General features: G+C 37.4%; 1 protein-coding gene across 1 annotated transcript in view; it reads right to left on the bottom strand.

The window, feature by feature from the left end:
* Positions 1–12,168: 12,168 nt before the first annotated feature.
* The window catches only part of sorcs3a (sortilin related VPS10 domain containing receptor 3a), a 282,904-nt gene continuing 279,611 nt past the window's right edge, over positions 12,169–15,461 (bottom strand). The window contains exons 26-27 of the mRNA XM_067402597.1: positions 14,695–14,837; positions 12,169–12,279 (exon numbers count right to left, since the gene is read on the bottom strand). Coding sequence (XP_067258698.1) covers positions 12,221–12,279; positions 14,695–14,837 — 202 coding nt within the window. The 3' untranslated portion in view covers positions 12,169–12,220. The remainder of the gene's footprint in view (positions 12,280–14,694; positions 14,838–15,461) is intronic.

Below are 15,461 nucleotides of genomic sequence, written 5' to 3'. Positions count from 1 at the left end.
TTTTATGTGCTTAAAGGCCTTAAAGTGCTTGAACCCCAGTAAATGCTGCTTGCAGCTTTAATTTTTATTTAATTTTATTTCAGTCAACCTTTATTTTATTTAAAGTATCAAATTTTTTAGTTTTAGTTTCAGTCAACTATAACACTGCTATTAAGTAAACTAAATGACTAAAAATAAATAGCTACAGCGTAAAATTTCTTCAGTTTTGTCAAAGTGTACACAAGCATATAGATGGCTTCAAAACCAGACATGAACTGAAAGCCACTAATCTTCAATTTTGATGTCACGAGGGTCTTTAAACCATGACAGGAAGCCCCTCACATCATCAAGTGTGTCACAAAGGCAACACAAAGATTAATGAGATGTTGATTGTTTTTTAAAAGCAATTATACATTAGGACCCCAGCCAGAATTGCGACACGTCCTGTGAGTCACTGTTTGAGTTAAGGTCTTTTCATTACCTCTTTCATTTTCAGTAACCCCACTAGACTCAAGCGCTTATGTTTAGAGATAGTGAGATGTAAAGTACACCATGATCTGCTCTCAAGGTTGAAGGTGAGAGAATAATAGACCGAGAGGAGAAAGAGAGAGAGAGAGAGACAGAGGGGCGAGAGGGAAAGATGGAGGAGTAGATTGGATGTGAAAGGTAGATAGCAATTGCGTGAGTGTATGAGAGAGAAAGAGAGAGAATGAGTATATGTGGGTAGGAGAAAGAAGGAAGGACAGGTTGAGAGATTAATCTAACCTATGGTGTAATGAGGCCTCGGTCTGGCTGCCTTCCTCCGTCGATAGAGAAAAATCGACTGTATTTATGCCAACTTGCCATCTAGCATGTCTATTCCATGTCCAAGTCCCATCAGCCAGCTGTACCCCCGCCCCCAAAAATATAAAATAATAAAATAAACTTTAACGGAGGGAAGCCCTATTAACTGACAGAGTACTTTCTTACCCTGGCGAGAGCGATCTCGTGGGTCGAGTTCTGAAATGCCAATGTGCAATGACAATGCTGCCAACATCCCTGACAAGGGTCTTTTATCAAGCTCAGTGGAAAGCCAGGTCCCAATCATTTCATTTCTGGAGCGAGAAAGAGAGTAAGCAACAGAGAAAATACAGATAGAAAATCCAACATCCACCCACATAGACTCTACTTACTTCCTGTTGATGTGGATTTCAGTTGATGTTGTGTTAGACAGAGTGTGACTTTTTCTGCTAGTAATTATCTGTTGAAGTTTGTCTCCGCAGCCTAAATCTTAAAATGCATTTTAAACCAAAAACTGAAGTTTTGTGGTGTATTTGAGATATGTAAATATACAATAAAGTTATAAATATTGGCAGTATATGTTTTGTCACTGATCTTTAAAGCTCTGCAGCAACCTACTGTTTCTATGGTTACTGTGGGTTGCAGGCGTCTATTTAACACATTCTGACTAACTTGTAATCAACTTTTAATGGTTAAAGGCACAATATGTAAGATCTTTGGATTAAAATATCAAAAAACCACAAGAACAGTGTTATATATTTTGTTGACTTTGTACTTAAAGGTGCTCTAGAATTAAAAATTGAATTTATCTTGGCATAGTTAAATAACAAGAGTTCAGTACATGGAAATGAGTCTCAAACTCCATTGTTTCCTCCTTCTTATGTAAATCTCATTTGTTTAAAAGACCTCCAAAGAACAGGCGAATCTCAACATAACACAGACTGTTACGTAACAGTCGGGATCATTAATATGTACACCCCCAATATTTGCATATGCCAGCCCATGTTCCAGGCATTACACAAGAGCAGCCAGTATTAACGTCTGGATCTGTGCACAGCTGAATCATCAGACTAGGTAAGCAAGCAAGAACAATAGCGAAAAATGAAATATGGAGCAATAATAACTGACATGATCCATGATAACATGATATTTTTAGTGATCTTGTAAGCTGTCTTTCTAAATGTTTCGTTAGCATGTTGCTAATGTACTCTTAAATGTGGTTGAAGTTACCATCGTTTATTACTGTATTCACGGAGACAAGAGAGCCGTCGTTATTTTCATTATTAAACACTTGCAGTCTGTATAATTCATAAATACAACTTCATTCTTTATAAATCTCTCCAACAGTGTAGCATTAGCCGTTAGCCACAGAGCACTAACAAACTCATTCAGAATCATGTAAACATCCAAATAAATACAATACTCACACAATCCGATGTATGCATGCAGCATGCATGACAAACACTTTGTAAAGATCCATTTTAAGGGTTATATTAGCTGTGTGAACTTTGTTTATGCACTGTTTAAGGCAAGCGCAAGCTTTGTGTGTGGGGGAGCGCCAGATTTAAAGGAGCCGCAGCATGAATCGGCGCATATTTAATGATGCCCCAAAATAGGCAGTTAAAAAAATTAATTAAAAAAAATCTATGGGGTATTTTGAACTGAAACTTCACAGACACATTCAAGAGACACCTTAGGACACGGACCGTGTCCGTGCAATCAATGAAATCATACCCGCGTTACCCTTGATTTTATTTTGTAGAAACCATGGAAACACCAAAGACACTTTAATATATTATGTGTCTTATTAGACAGGTGAGCAACTGTTTGGATACATTCATAGACAGAAAACTAATTGTTATAAAGCTCAACACAGTAAGTCTTATTGTTTAAACTCTGTTTTCTTGATTTACCATGAGAACCACATTTTACCATGCCTAATATGGCTCTAGCTTACTGCAGTATGCAACAAGTGTCTCATAGTAGCCGCCGAGCGAACGCACAGAGTAGCATTATAACAGCTTTCAACTAACAACTTTTTTTTTTTCTAACGGCTGTAGACGTGAAGACAAGCACGTCCTGATATTGCAGAGTTAGATGCGTTCCTGGGCCAACATATTTTGTTGATCCTGGAACAACATTCTAGTCTGAAAATTTAGTCTTAACCCTATTCCTAACCCTAAACCTAACCGTAAAATCAGAGGGAAATGACAGATGAATAACACTGATGTAGAAGCACCAATTCATGATTTTAAGCCTAAACTTGACATAATCTGTAAACTTGTCCCTCAAATCTGATTGGTTGATTTGAATTTTGTTTCAGGATCAACAAAAATGTAGACCCAGGAACATGTTGAACTCAGCAAAATCAGGTTATGCTGAAGGCAACGCCTCCCATGATTCTGCGAAATCAAGGCGCTTTTGCTTTGAATAAGCGACCTCTAGCGGCAAAAACTACATAGTGTGCCTTTAATGGTTACAGAAACATTTGAAAACACTGCTGTATATATGAACTCACCGTCAACATTAACATGTACAGCTGTTCACCTGCTCATTAATGCAAATATTTAATCAGCAAGTTACATGGCTATATTTGTCGGCCGCATACAACATCGAGGTGGTCTCATTTAAGAAAAATAACCGTTAGATTGCAAAGTAAGAAAGAAATCATTACTTTAAGTATTTTACACCTCACGAGGAATAATGGTAAACTTGCTTTTCTTAAATAAGCAGCTAACAAATCTGCAGCAACTGAGCAATGTTTTCCTTTCAAAATGGACCAAAATCTCTAAGGAATGTTTTCAGCACCTTGTTGAGTCTGTCACGAATAATTCAGTTCTGAAGGCAAAAGGGAGTCCAACCTTGTACTAGCAAGGTGTACCTAATAAAGTGGCCAGTAAACTTTAAAAAAAAATGAAATAAAATAAGTTTAAATTGAAGTACTAACATGACAAAAAAACAAACAAAAAACAAAACAAAACAAAAAAACTAAATAGAAATATAAAACAACAACAACAACAAAATAACACTAGATTCTACTACATTGGAAATGACACTTAATAAAACATTTTGTTGTGATATTTGCCTTAATTTCATTTTTCATCAAACATCATATTTAATCTCAAGCATGCTTTTGGTTGACTGTTGTACCCATAGTAACAATCTACACTTTCTTTAGAAAAAACATTATTAGAGTCAAAATTACTTCAAAACCGAGCAACAGTCGTAACTGGCATGAAAAATGTATATAAATCAATTTATTAAACAGTTTATAATTATTTCACTCTTTATATCATAATAGTTTTTTTAAATATAACATTTTTAAGATGGATTTTCAAGTAAAGCAATAAAATGTACACACACACAAAGGCATTTGAAAAGTACACGACAGACATTATTAATATGAGTTTCATACAAATAAATAGAAATCACATAAATAATCGCCATAGTTGAAGAAACATCACTGGCCTAAAGATAGAGAAAATGCAGCTTTGATGAAAGTGTTTGTTTCTGTGTGTGTGTGTCCCATATATTCAAGGCTACAAACTAAAATGCCCTAGCTAGTGATAATTAATGCAACACCAGAGGGAGTATCTTTCATACAGTATATCATAGTTTGATTACTAAACTCACAAATCCTCTGCCATTGGGAGAATTTATGTATTTACAGGCCCAGAGAGCTGTATGAGAACTCAGCCTTGGGCTAAATTTAGATCCCCTCATCCACACATAAACAGCAACTATCAATTACGCTGTATCACAGTGAAGCCATCCACCTGTCATTCCACATAAGAATTCCCCAGTCAGTCGGTGAAGGACACCTTGTGCGTGTATGCATGTTTTTAGATCAGCGAATCAGACCAAATTTACACTAAATCTGCTCTCTGATTCGCTGCCGCTCAAGAAATTGTTTTCCTCCCTGGAACAGTAGTCATTTTTAGAAAGGACTAAACAAATTCATTTCGCCCTCTTTTGCAGATCTAACCAGCAAACATGTCAGGCAGTCGCATAGCTCCAAACACCCACGGCACCTTTGTGTCTCTGTTTATAGAATGACTTGAGAGGCCTGTGATAGCATTATAAGTTTTTGCCTAAGGTTTTCCTTGTGTATCTGCACAATTTGCCTCAAGCACACACAAGCTGTGCACATTTTGCCTAAAGACACTAATGACAACAAAATACCATTGGAAACCGAGGATCCGCCACTGTAGTGTGAACCTTGAACTTAAGATTCTGAAAATATCACAGACTGGAAACTGTATCTGATGTACAAAAATACATTTATTTGAAACGATTCCAAAATGACAGTAGTTGTCCATAGAAATATTGAAATAAAGATGTAACAATAACCATGAGTCATGCAGCTGTAGATTTTGTGCGACGGGAGATAAGTATTACAATTATTTGTTCGTTAAAACATTACTGGTTTTCTATCACACATAAATCGTATGGCAAGTATCTTTTCAACCAACTTCATTTTGCTTTAATGTTTACAGTGTTGTTATTGTTACAAAGTTATGATTTATATCACAAAGAGAGTGTCAGAAGAACAAATAAAATCTGATGAATATGATACTACTCCACTGAATGAGGGAGAGAGGGTTCATTAGCACAGAATGGCAATAAATAAATAAACTAAAAGAACAAAAATAGTTGTTAAACCTCAGCAAGTACTTTTTTACAGAGATTCTCACTAACCTAGACAGCAGGTTAGAACAAGTGCTCGGCTCTCCAGACTAACCATAACTTTTACACTGAAGGCTGTAAGAATATGCATGATGCAACACAATCACAGCCAATCAGAACATGTTCTTGTTTGACATATAGTTGTGGAGTGGAATTTTGAAACAATAAGATTTATGAGTGCAGATGCAGTTTAAGTTGGCTGCATATGTCATATATACGCCATATTTGATACTGTGAAATTGTTCAAAATGAATAGATAGATCTGCGAATTTTAAAGAAATTTTTAAGAAAACATTGTCAACCTGAGCGGGATTTGAAACCGGCGTCTCTGGCATGGGAGGCGAGCGTGCTAACAAGGACGCTAAAGGCCACCGTTTCTAGTTGCACTCCTCCGGGTCACCGCATCAAATGTTACCAGTTCTACAGGACCTGCTCCTAGCGGGATTCGAAACCGGCATTTCTGGCATGGGAGGCAACGTGCTAACAAAGAGGCTAAAGACCGCAGTCTCTAGCACCTTTTGAGATCAGGGGAGTGAGGTTTACTCACACAGCTCTTACTGGCCTACATTACACTCACCCCCCTAAACTTCACTCCTCCATGTCACGGCACCAAATCTAACTGGTCCTACGCCCCTCGCTCTGAGCGGGATTCAAAACCAGCTTCTCCGGCATGGGAGGCGAGCGCTCTAACAAAGACACTAAAGACTGCAGTCTCTAGCTTCTCTTTGAGATCAGGGGAGTGAGGTTAACTCACTCAGCTCTTACTGGCCTATGTTACACTCACCCCCCTAAACGTCACTCATCTGGGTCACGGCACCAAATGTAACCGGTCCTACTCGACCCGCTCCAAGCGGGATTCGAAACCAGAGTCTCTGGCATTGGAAGCCGAGTGTGCTAACAACAATGCTAAAGACTGCAGTCTCTAGCTCCTCTTGAGATCAGGGGAGTGAGGTTTACTCACACAGCTCTTACTGGCCTATGTTACACTCACCCCCCTAAACGTCACTCATCTGGGTCACGGCACCAAATGTAACCGGTCCTACTCGACCCGCTCCAAGCGGGATTCGAAACCAGAGTCTCTGGCATAGGAGGCGAGTGTACTAACAACAACGCAAAAGATTGTAGTCTCTAGCTCCTTTTGAGATCAGGGGAGTGAGGTTTACTCACACAGCTCTTACTGGCCTATGTTACACTCACCCCCCTAAACGTCACTCATCTGGGTCACGGCACCAAATGTAACCGGTCCTACTCGACCCGCTCCAAGCGGGATTCGAAACCAGAGTCTCTGGCATTGGAAGCCGAATGTGCTAACAAGGACGCTAAAGACTGCAGTCTCTAGCTCCTCTTGAGATCAGGGGAGTGAGGTTTACTCACACAGCTCTTACTGGCCTATGTTACACTCACCCCCCTAAACGTCACTCATCTGGGTCACGGCACCAAATGTAACCGGTCCTACTCGACCCGCTCCAAGCGGGATTCGAAACCAGAGTCTCTGGCATAGGAGGCGAGTGTACTAACAACAACGCAAAAGATTGTAGTCTCTAGCTCCTTTTGAGATCAGGGGAGTGAGGTTTACTCACACAGCTCTTACTGGCCTATGTTACACTCACCCCCCTAAACGTCACTCATCTGGGTCACGGCACCAAATGTAACCGGTCCTACTCGACCCGCTCCAAGCGGGATTCGAAACCAGAGTCTCTGGCATGGGAGGCGAGTGTGCTAACAACAATGCTAAAGACTGCAGTCTCTAGCTCCTCTTGAGATCAGGGGAGTGAGGTTTACTCACACAGCTCTTACTGGCCTATGTTACACTCACCCCCCTAAACCTCACTCCTCCAGGTCACGGCACCAAATGCAACCGGTCCTACTCGACCCGCTCCAAGCGGGATTCGAAACCAGAGTCTCTGGCATAGGAGGCGAGTATACTAACAACAATGCTAAAGACTGTAGTCTCTAGCTCCTCTTGAGATCAGGGGAGTGAGGTTTACTCACACAGCTCTTACTGGCCTATGTTACACTCACCCCCCTAAACCTCACTCCTCCAGGTCACGGCACTAAATGCAACCGGTCCTACTCGACCCGCTCCAAGTGGGATTCGAAACCAGAGTCTCTGGCATGGGAGGCGAGTGTGCTAACAACAATGCTAAAGACTGCAGTCTCTAGCTCCTTTTGAGATCAGGGGAGTGAGGTTTACTCACACAGCTCTTACTGGCCTATGTTACACTCACCCCCCTAAACGTCACTAATCTGGGTCACGGCACCAAATGTAACCGGTCCTACTCGACCCGCTCCAAGCGGGATTCGAAACCAGAGTCTCTGGCATGGGAGGCGAGTGTGCTAACAACAATGCTAAAGACTGCAGTCTCTAGCTCCTCTTGAGATCAGGGGAGAGAGGTTTACTCACACAGCTCTTACTGGCCTATGTTACACTCACCCCCCTAAACCTCACTCCTCCAGGTCACGGCACCAAATGCAACCGGCCCTACTCGACCCGCTCTGGGGTGTGTTTCCCAAAGCAAACTATGGTTGCAAGTTCCGTCGCTACCAATAGAGTTCAATGGGACTTACGACCATGGTTCACCAACGATGCTTTCGGGAAACTCACCCCAGAATGGGATTTGAAACCAGAGTCTCCGGCATGGGAGCCATGCCTCTTGGGGCCAGGGGAGTGAGGTTTATATGCACAGCTCTTACTGGCCTAAGGACTAAAATGATTTAACAGAGGAAAAAATAGCTTTATCTCTTGTAGATCTTCTGCTTTGGGCCTTGTAAGGACACATAGATTTAGGTGAGTGGAGGACTAAAGATATGAGACAATGAATAAAAAAATCAATGTCACTATTAGAGTGAGACAACAACTGTGAGTTGTAGAGATAAAGCAGCACGCTAAGACGAACTTGTGAGTGTTAATGAGAGAATGTGCGACAGGATGGTAAAGTACCAGCTTTCCCCCATTCCCTCAGCTCAAGGCCTGTGCTACTGTAATTGCATGCTGACTTCAGCACACTGTAGAGCCTCTGAGAAGTCAAGATTAAGGGTAAAACACTGTTTCATGTCAAAAGCTTTGGACTTCACAGACATCATGCATTAAGTGAGTCTCTGTGGCTCGTTTTAAGTTTCTTTATGGAGGAAGCATGTTAAGCATAACCAGCGTGCCTATTTGCATCTGTGGAGACTATACTCCCGTTTACAAATGCAAAGCTGTTTTAAGCAACTCTAGAGCTACATCTCTTTAACACACAAACACACACACACTACTGTTCAAAAGTTTGCTGTTGTAATATTTTTTAAAATAAGACAGCATTTATTTGGCTAAAACAGCAATATTATGATAAATTATTACAATTTATACACTATGTAAGCTTGTTTTCACCACTGAATAAAACAGGCAATTGCAACTTCTCACAATTCTGACAATTTCTTTTTTAAATTCCTTTTTCCTCAGAATTGGACTTTATAACTCGCAATTGTGAGTTTATATTTCACAATAATGAGAAAAGATATAAACTCGCAATTGCGAGAAAAAATGTCAGTTTTATTTGGTGGCGGAAACAAGCTTACATAATATACCATATATATATTAAAATGTAATTTATTCCTGTGATCAAAGCTGAATTTTCAGCATCATTACTCCAGTCTTCAGTGTCACATGATCCTTCAGAAATCATTCTAATATGCTGATTTGCTGCTGAAGAAACATTTCTTATTATTATCAATGTCAAAAAAGTTGTGCTGCTTTAATATTTTTGTGGAAACCATAACATTTTTTTTTCAGGATTCTTGATGAATAATAAAAAAAATGTTTTCACTCTCACATGTGATCAATTTAATGCATTTTTGCTAAAATAAAAGCATTAATTAAAAAAAAAAAAAAAAAATCTTACTGACATTGAACTTTTGAACAATAGTGCATATGTTTAAAACTTATTTTTTTGAATTCACTTCTGTGAGATACCTCAGATATTGTGATGAAACAGAAGTTTGTGCGTCAGGTTCTTCTAGAAGTTCTATATTCGAAACATGAGGTCATACTGGATTGAAATCAGAACATACTGTGGTACATGTTGAGGTTGTGGTTAGTCTGGCTGGCATATCAGTAAACTTTGAGTCTGAGATGATCAAAATACACAGAATAATATGAGATTTGTTCCAAAAAAACCTAGTCAGCTGCCTAGGTAGGTAGCATTTTAAGGCATTATAGTACTCCCAATGCAAAGACTAAAAGGTGCAATCCTAAAACACCCTTTTTTGGGACAAATTCTGAGGCATCACTGCATCCATCATGGAGAAGGCAATCCCATAATGCATTGAGAAACAATGCCTGATGGCAAAATATTGATTATACATATAAACAATTCAACTCTTAGTCTTAGTTTACTCAATATTTGTTGTGCTATATATTTTAACCATATTATTAGAGTATCATACTCTTATCTTAGCAACATGCTAACAGCAAACTCTCTTTATGTGAGGAGCACTATTTTATGACACACACTACTGCTGCCTAGTTCCAAAACAGAGGTTTTGTTTAAATTAGGATGCTACCTTTGAAGACAGCAAGGCAGCTCACTAAGCTTTAAAACAGAACATTAATGAACAGAGCATGCATTAATTAAAATCATTATAAAAAAAGGGCAAATGATTTCGTCACTAATTCAGCACTAGTTAAAGAGAAATACTGAGGCATCTAACCATTCTGATTTTTAGTACATAATAATTTACTTGTTCATTTTTAAGAATAAATTACATCTGATTGTTCTGTTTAAGAACTCTAACGAAAAAAATACTCTTTGAATAGAGTTTTGTACTCATAAAGCATAGATTATACAGGGAAATCATGAAGCACAATGTTTTGGTTTGTAATATGTCACTACTTGAGTAGAACAGGAATGAATTGCTCGGGAAGTCATTTTGGCCAACATCCCTTATATTCTGATATATTGCTATACATTTACATTCACAATGGAATCTAAGAAACCACCTGCTTATTCATGAATTATATTCATTTTGTGTGAAACGGGCAATCAACTCCAATACAAAATGTCTAACCATATACTGAAAACTGCTCTCTATAGGATCAACTTTAAATCTGAGGTCAAAATCCAAAATGGCAACACTGAAGCATATGCAACACATCTTTACTATTTTTTTTCATGTACAATGCATGAATTAAAAAAACAAAAAAACAAAAACAACACTATTTACAGTGCTGGCTTATTTACAGCACATCAATAAATCACTGTTTCAATCAATAAAACACCCTCTTTCTGAAATGTATAGCAGACTGTGTCCAGTGAAGTCCAGTCTTCATTTCTATTATATTTACAGTATAAGGATATGAAATGAAAATACGCTTGCTGTATATACAGAGAAATTAAAACTTGAGACCTATTGTACAGTTCAATGGTTTTTCAAACCCTGGGAGATGAGACACCTTAAAAATGTATGCAAAAAAAAAGGAAAAAAGAAAAATGCAAAACTCAATCATGTCAGTTTGTTAAACTGTTATAAATTAATTTTCAATTGTAAATGTCCAGCTATTATGATGAATACACATTATTAAAAAGGCATTCTTATTTGTAAGGCATTCACTTATGAAGCAAAATGATCATGTAACCCATTGTATCTACAAAAAATAAAGCCCAAAGAACAAGATGAATGTAAAATAATCTCATGGAATGCACATGGACAGTACATCATATATATATATATATGAGGAGCTTACAGGAACTTACATTTAGCTGAAGGTATGTTAATTTAAAGTTAAGTTTTATAACATTTTCAACAAAGATACTGTATCAAGCTCTATTGTGTCTATGTTTGAATATCAAGAGATTTTATTCCACAAAACATTCTCAACAACTGATATTTCATGGACTTTTAAGTTTGAGCTCTGCACCCAAAAAAGCTTAGCTATAGAGAAGTGGTTTTTAATAGTATTCTCACTTTATAGAAATACAAAAAGCTTGCCTTCAAATTGACATTTTATCACAGTGTTTTTGGGAAGGTATCTCACTTCTTGACTGAAAAAATTCACATTTTAGCTCATATCTCTCTGCCTTCAGACGAAGGCTAGATATGCGAGATAAATGTGTAATTAAAAGTTGAAATGTTTCAACAATCAACAATTTAGAAGATTGCAAAGCAGGATTGCTTACATGAAGGCAAGGCTGTAATATAGAGAGGGATATAAACACTGTTGGCTTTTTTTGCATGCCTCAGCTGCAATTTTGCTCCCTCAGTTCAAGTTATAACAAATACAAAAATGAGATGACCAACTGAAGAGATTGAAAACGTAAAAATTAAGTTAATAGTCACTACAAGCACTCTTCATAACGTGTGAAAATCAGAACAAACTTGGCATAAGATCTGACCCAACAAAATCAAAATTTTTGAAACTAAAAGCCATTTTTTCCCCACAATTTATGTCTATCTGAAAAACTGACTCAGATAATGCACAAAGGAAATGCACCGAGAGAGGTTTAGTGGCTTTCCCCCCAACTTATGTGCATTGTTCTGTAATATTCAGAATGGACCGTTTGGAATTTTTTAAAAGTTGGTCAATTTTCCTAAGCATGTTTTCAGTTCTTATTTTCCACACAGATCGTAACAAACAAGACACCCATGCAAATCTGAGCTCCTTAGAAAACTATTAACAATGACAGTGTTTTGAAATTACAAAAAAAGCAAAGAAGGAAAACTGTCAACCTTTAAAATTGTGATTCCTCTGTACACATTTTTACAATACGCCTCCACCTTTTTTTTCCTGACGTTTTCAGACACTCGTGCAGTTAGGGATCTCCCTTGTGCTTTCACAGGTGTTGATCACTCCGCCTACTTGTCAAAAACACAGAAATGACACATTAGCCTTCAAAATTCAACAAATCAAAATGAACTATTTTCTTAACAAATGTTTAGAAGAAAAAAAAAACCTGAATTTAATTTAAATAAGTTTCTCTACTTCAGAAACAACTTTACTTCGATTTAACCCAGACCTAATTTTCACTATTTAATCAAACATCACTGGATAAAATCAAGCCTCGATATGATTTGAAGTTTAATATATGGCTTTGCTTTGAAATGCATAGCATGACCAAAGTTAAATGCATAGCAAATGTCATTTCATGTTATCTCTAAATGCTTGATTATACACCCAACTATATATTAATCATCTATAAATGAACAGACTGGAAGTTTTCCTAGTATTAGACTCATTAAAAATTGATCCTGGTGAAGGCAAGCAAATGAATGTAAAGCAGGCAAGAAACTGAACCATTAAGTAAGAAATCAAGCAAAATATACAACTGTTTCTTCCCCCTATTAAACACCCACAGAAACAGTGGTGGGATTTATTTTCCGCATGGCACCGAATGTTGCATGTTTATTCATCACAGTTGTTGTTATCACACTGACCCCAATTTGACCCCTTTTATAGTTTAATCAGTGCTCTTTTATAATCACTGCTTAACAGCACCAATTAAATATTAATTTGCAGTTATTAAGCAATTACATGATCACAGAAGCATCCACTTGGGAAATAAGGACACTTGGGCCCAATGTAGATAGTTCTCATTAGCATGCATTATGTGTCAGATTATAAACTCTGCTGATTCCAAAGGGTGTTTTTGGTCTGATAATTTTCACTGTGTAATTCGGAAAGATGAAAGATTCATATTTTTAGTGGAAAACAGAGTGTCACGGAAAATCTCGCCAACGCAACGGTAGTTTTATAAAAGCACACAGGTCTGTGACTCAAATATTCCTGAGGCTAAAAAAAACTTGTCCTTTCTTTTTTCTTCTTCTTAGGAACTACTAAGCCTAAGAGTACTAGAAAAAGACAAGTAGTCAGAGATGGATCCTGAAAAAGTTGTAAAACTGTAATGTAACTATAAAGGAAGCATACTTTTTACACTACTTTAACTCATCAAAACAATTTAAGCAATTTCAAGTTATGCAAGATTGAACTCGATTTTTTAAAGTCAGTTTAATATAAGTTGAAATTTGAAGTTATCAGATAATTTGTTTATTAAGTTGAAATAAGTGGAGTTTTTATTTAGTGTACTGTTGGTGTTATGTTTGCTAAGCCCCGCCTTAAAAAGTTAATGACCAATCCTATCTTAGCAACTTTTGCTAAGTGCCATATCATACAAGCTTTTGCTTTTTTTAATGTACTGTACACTGAAGAAACTTTTGCTGTGTTTAGATAGTTTTAAATGGAATTTTAGAGAAATTATCGCAAATTAAAATAAATTGCATTCTGTGAATTAGGGCTGCCCCTGACTAAACATTTTTCTAGTTGACTAGTTGTTGCTTATTTTAGCCATTAGTCGACTAGTCGGATGTTTATGATATGAATTTAATTACTTAAATATATATGGGGAGTGGCATCAGAAAATGGTTTCAGTTTCAGGGCTGAGAAAGAATATTATATGTAACTGTTCTAAATTACAGAGAAATACTAAACCATAAAAACAAGCCTTTAAAATATAAATTAAAGCTTGCCACAGCACACCTGCAAAAGTAATGATTGTGAATGTGTCGGAAAAAAACAGCAAGGAGACTGTCTGAACATTTTAATAATTTATAAACTAGTGTTTTCTGAGTCAGTGTCAGCTGCAAAGATGAAGTTGACGATGCTGACTCATCATCTACACAGTATAGTTGAGAAATGCATGCTAAGTTAAGCATGCAGCAAGCGCACTATACTTTAGCTTCCACACTCTGCACGGACACTTGAATATGCCCCTAATAATAGCACTCTTTTATCTAGTTTAACGTTAGAGCGAGTGGCCATGTAAACATTAGGCTTCTAATATGTTTCAAATGATAAGCCATGTCTGAGGTCAATTAATAATAGTCAAACATTTGGATTTCCAGCCCAACACAATTACCACACGGACCAGCTGTGTTAACCATCTGTCCCTCACGGACAGCGTAACTTCACCTATTTCTGTGGATTTTTTATTTTTTTTTTGCAACTAACTGACTAATTGGTCGACAAAGCCTCGTCATGTCAACTAATGTTTAGTATAAGGGCTTTTCACACAGCACTTAACCCCAGGTTATTGTCATTCTAAATATCGCTTTTAACCCTGGGTAAAAAGGGGCAGCCCTAATTAAATCATTTTGGTAACACTTTAGATTAGGGTATAATTCTCACTATTAACTAATAACTACAAATTTTACCCCAATAAACTCCCAATTTTCTCTGAAGTTTTATCTTACACAAATCTTTTTAATTTCACTCACGTTTGGCACGGGCCTCCAGCTCTTTCTCCATCAACTCACTCAGGGTGATTTTGGGTGTGGCGTCATTCTGGCCCACCGTATTGATCATCTCCTGCTCTTTCTCATGGTTCACCTCAGCGTAGATGTTAATCCAGGGGATTTTTCTGCACAATTTTTTGTTGGGAAAAACAACAACATTGTGATCAAAAGGTGTAGTGTAATTTCTATGCACCACTAGTGGCACAATACGGAATTGCAATCTGTTTTGTTTGAGCAGATATTCAGAAATCAAAATCATCTCAAATCAAATTACCAAAACAGACAAATGTCAATAAATATGTTTGAATATGCACCCATTTCAGCAGCAAATTGGCATAACACGCATGACAACACAAGGTGAGGGCTGTACACATGATAATTTGTTAATTTGCGAGATAACAAGTTGGTAAATACTGTGTGACTGCAATCACAATCCTTCGTTGTATTCCTGAAATAATGATTGTTGAGTATATTTAATAACTTCTGTAGAAGAAGTTGCCCAGGCAATCAGAGGTAGTGAGAAGCAAAATACATTCGCCACTTGTCTTGATAACTCTGCGGGACAACCCAGAACAAATCACAGAGATGTATTTGTATTTCCCCCAAATTTCATGGTGTGCTTTTGCAACACACAAACCACACTTTAATGCGTTTGCCATTTTCCCAGCTCACTTTTTATTTTTTATGAATTAGAATGTTTTTTTTTTTTCCTCACATTTTTTTCTTCTTCAAATTACTATTAATTTTGT

Source organism: Chanodichthys erythropterus, chromosome 12 (assembly GCF_024489055.1).
Source record: "Chanodichthys erythropterus isolate Z2021 chromosome 12, ASM2448905v1, whole genome shotgun sequence".
Classification (NCBI taxonomy): domain Eukaryota; kingdom Metazoa; phylum Chordata; class Actinopteri; order Cypriniformes; family Xenocyprididae; genus Chanodichthys; species Chanodichthys erythropterus.
Note: the sequence above shows the minus strand (reverse complement) of the source record. Positions and strands in the feature narration are given on the sequence as shown.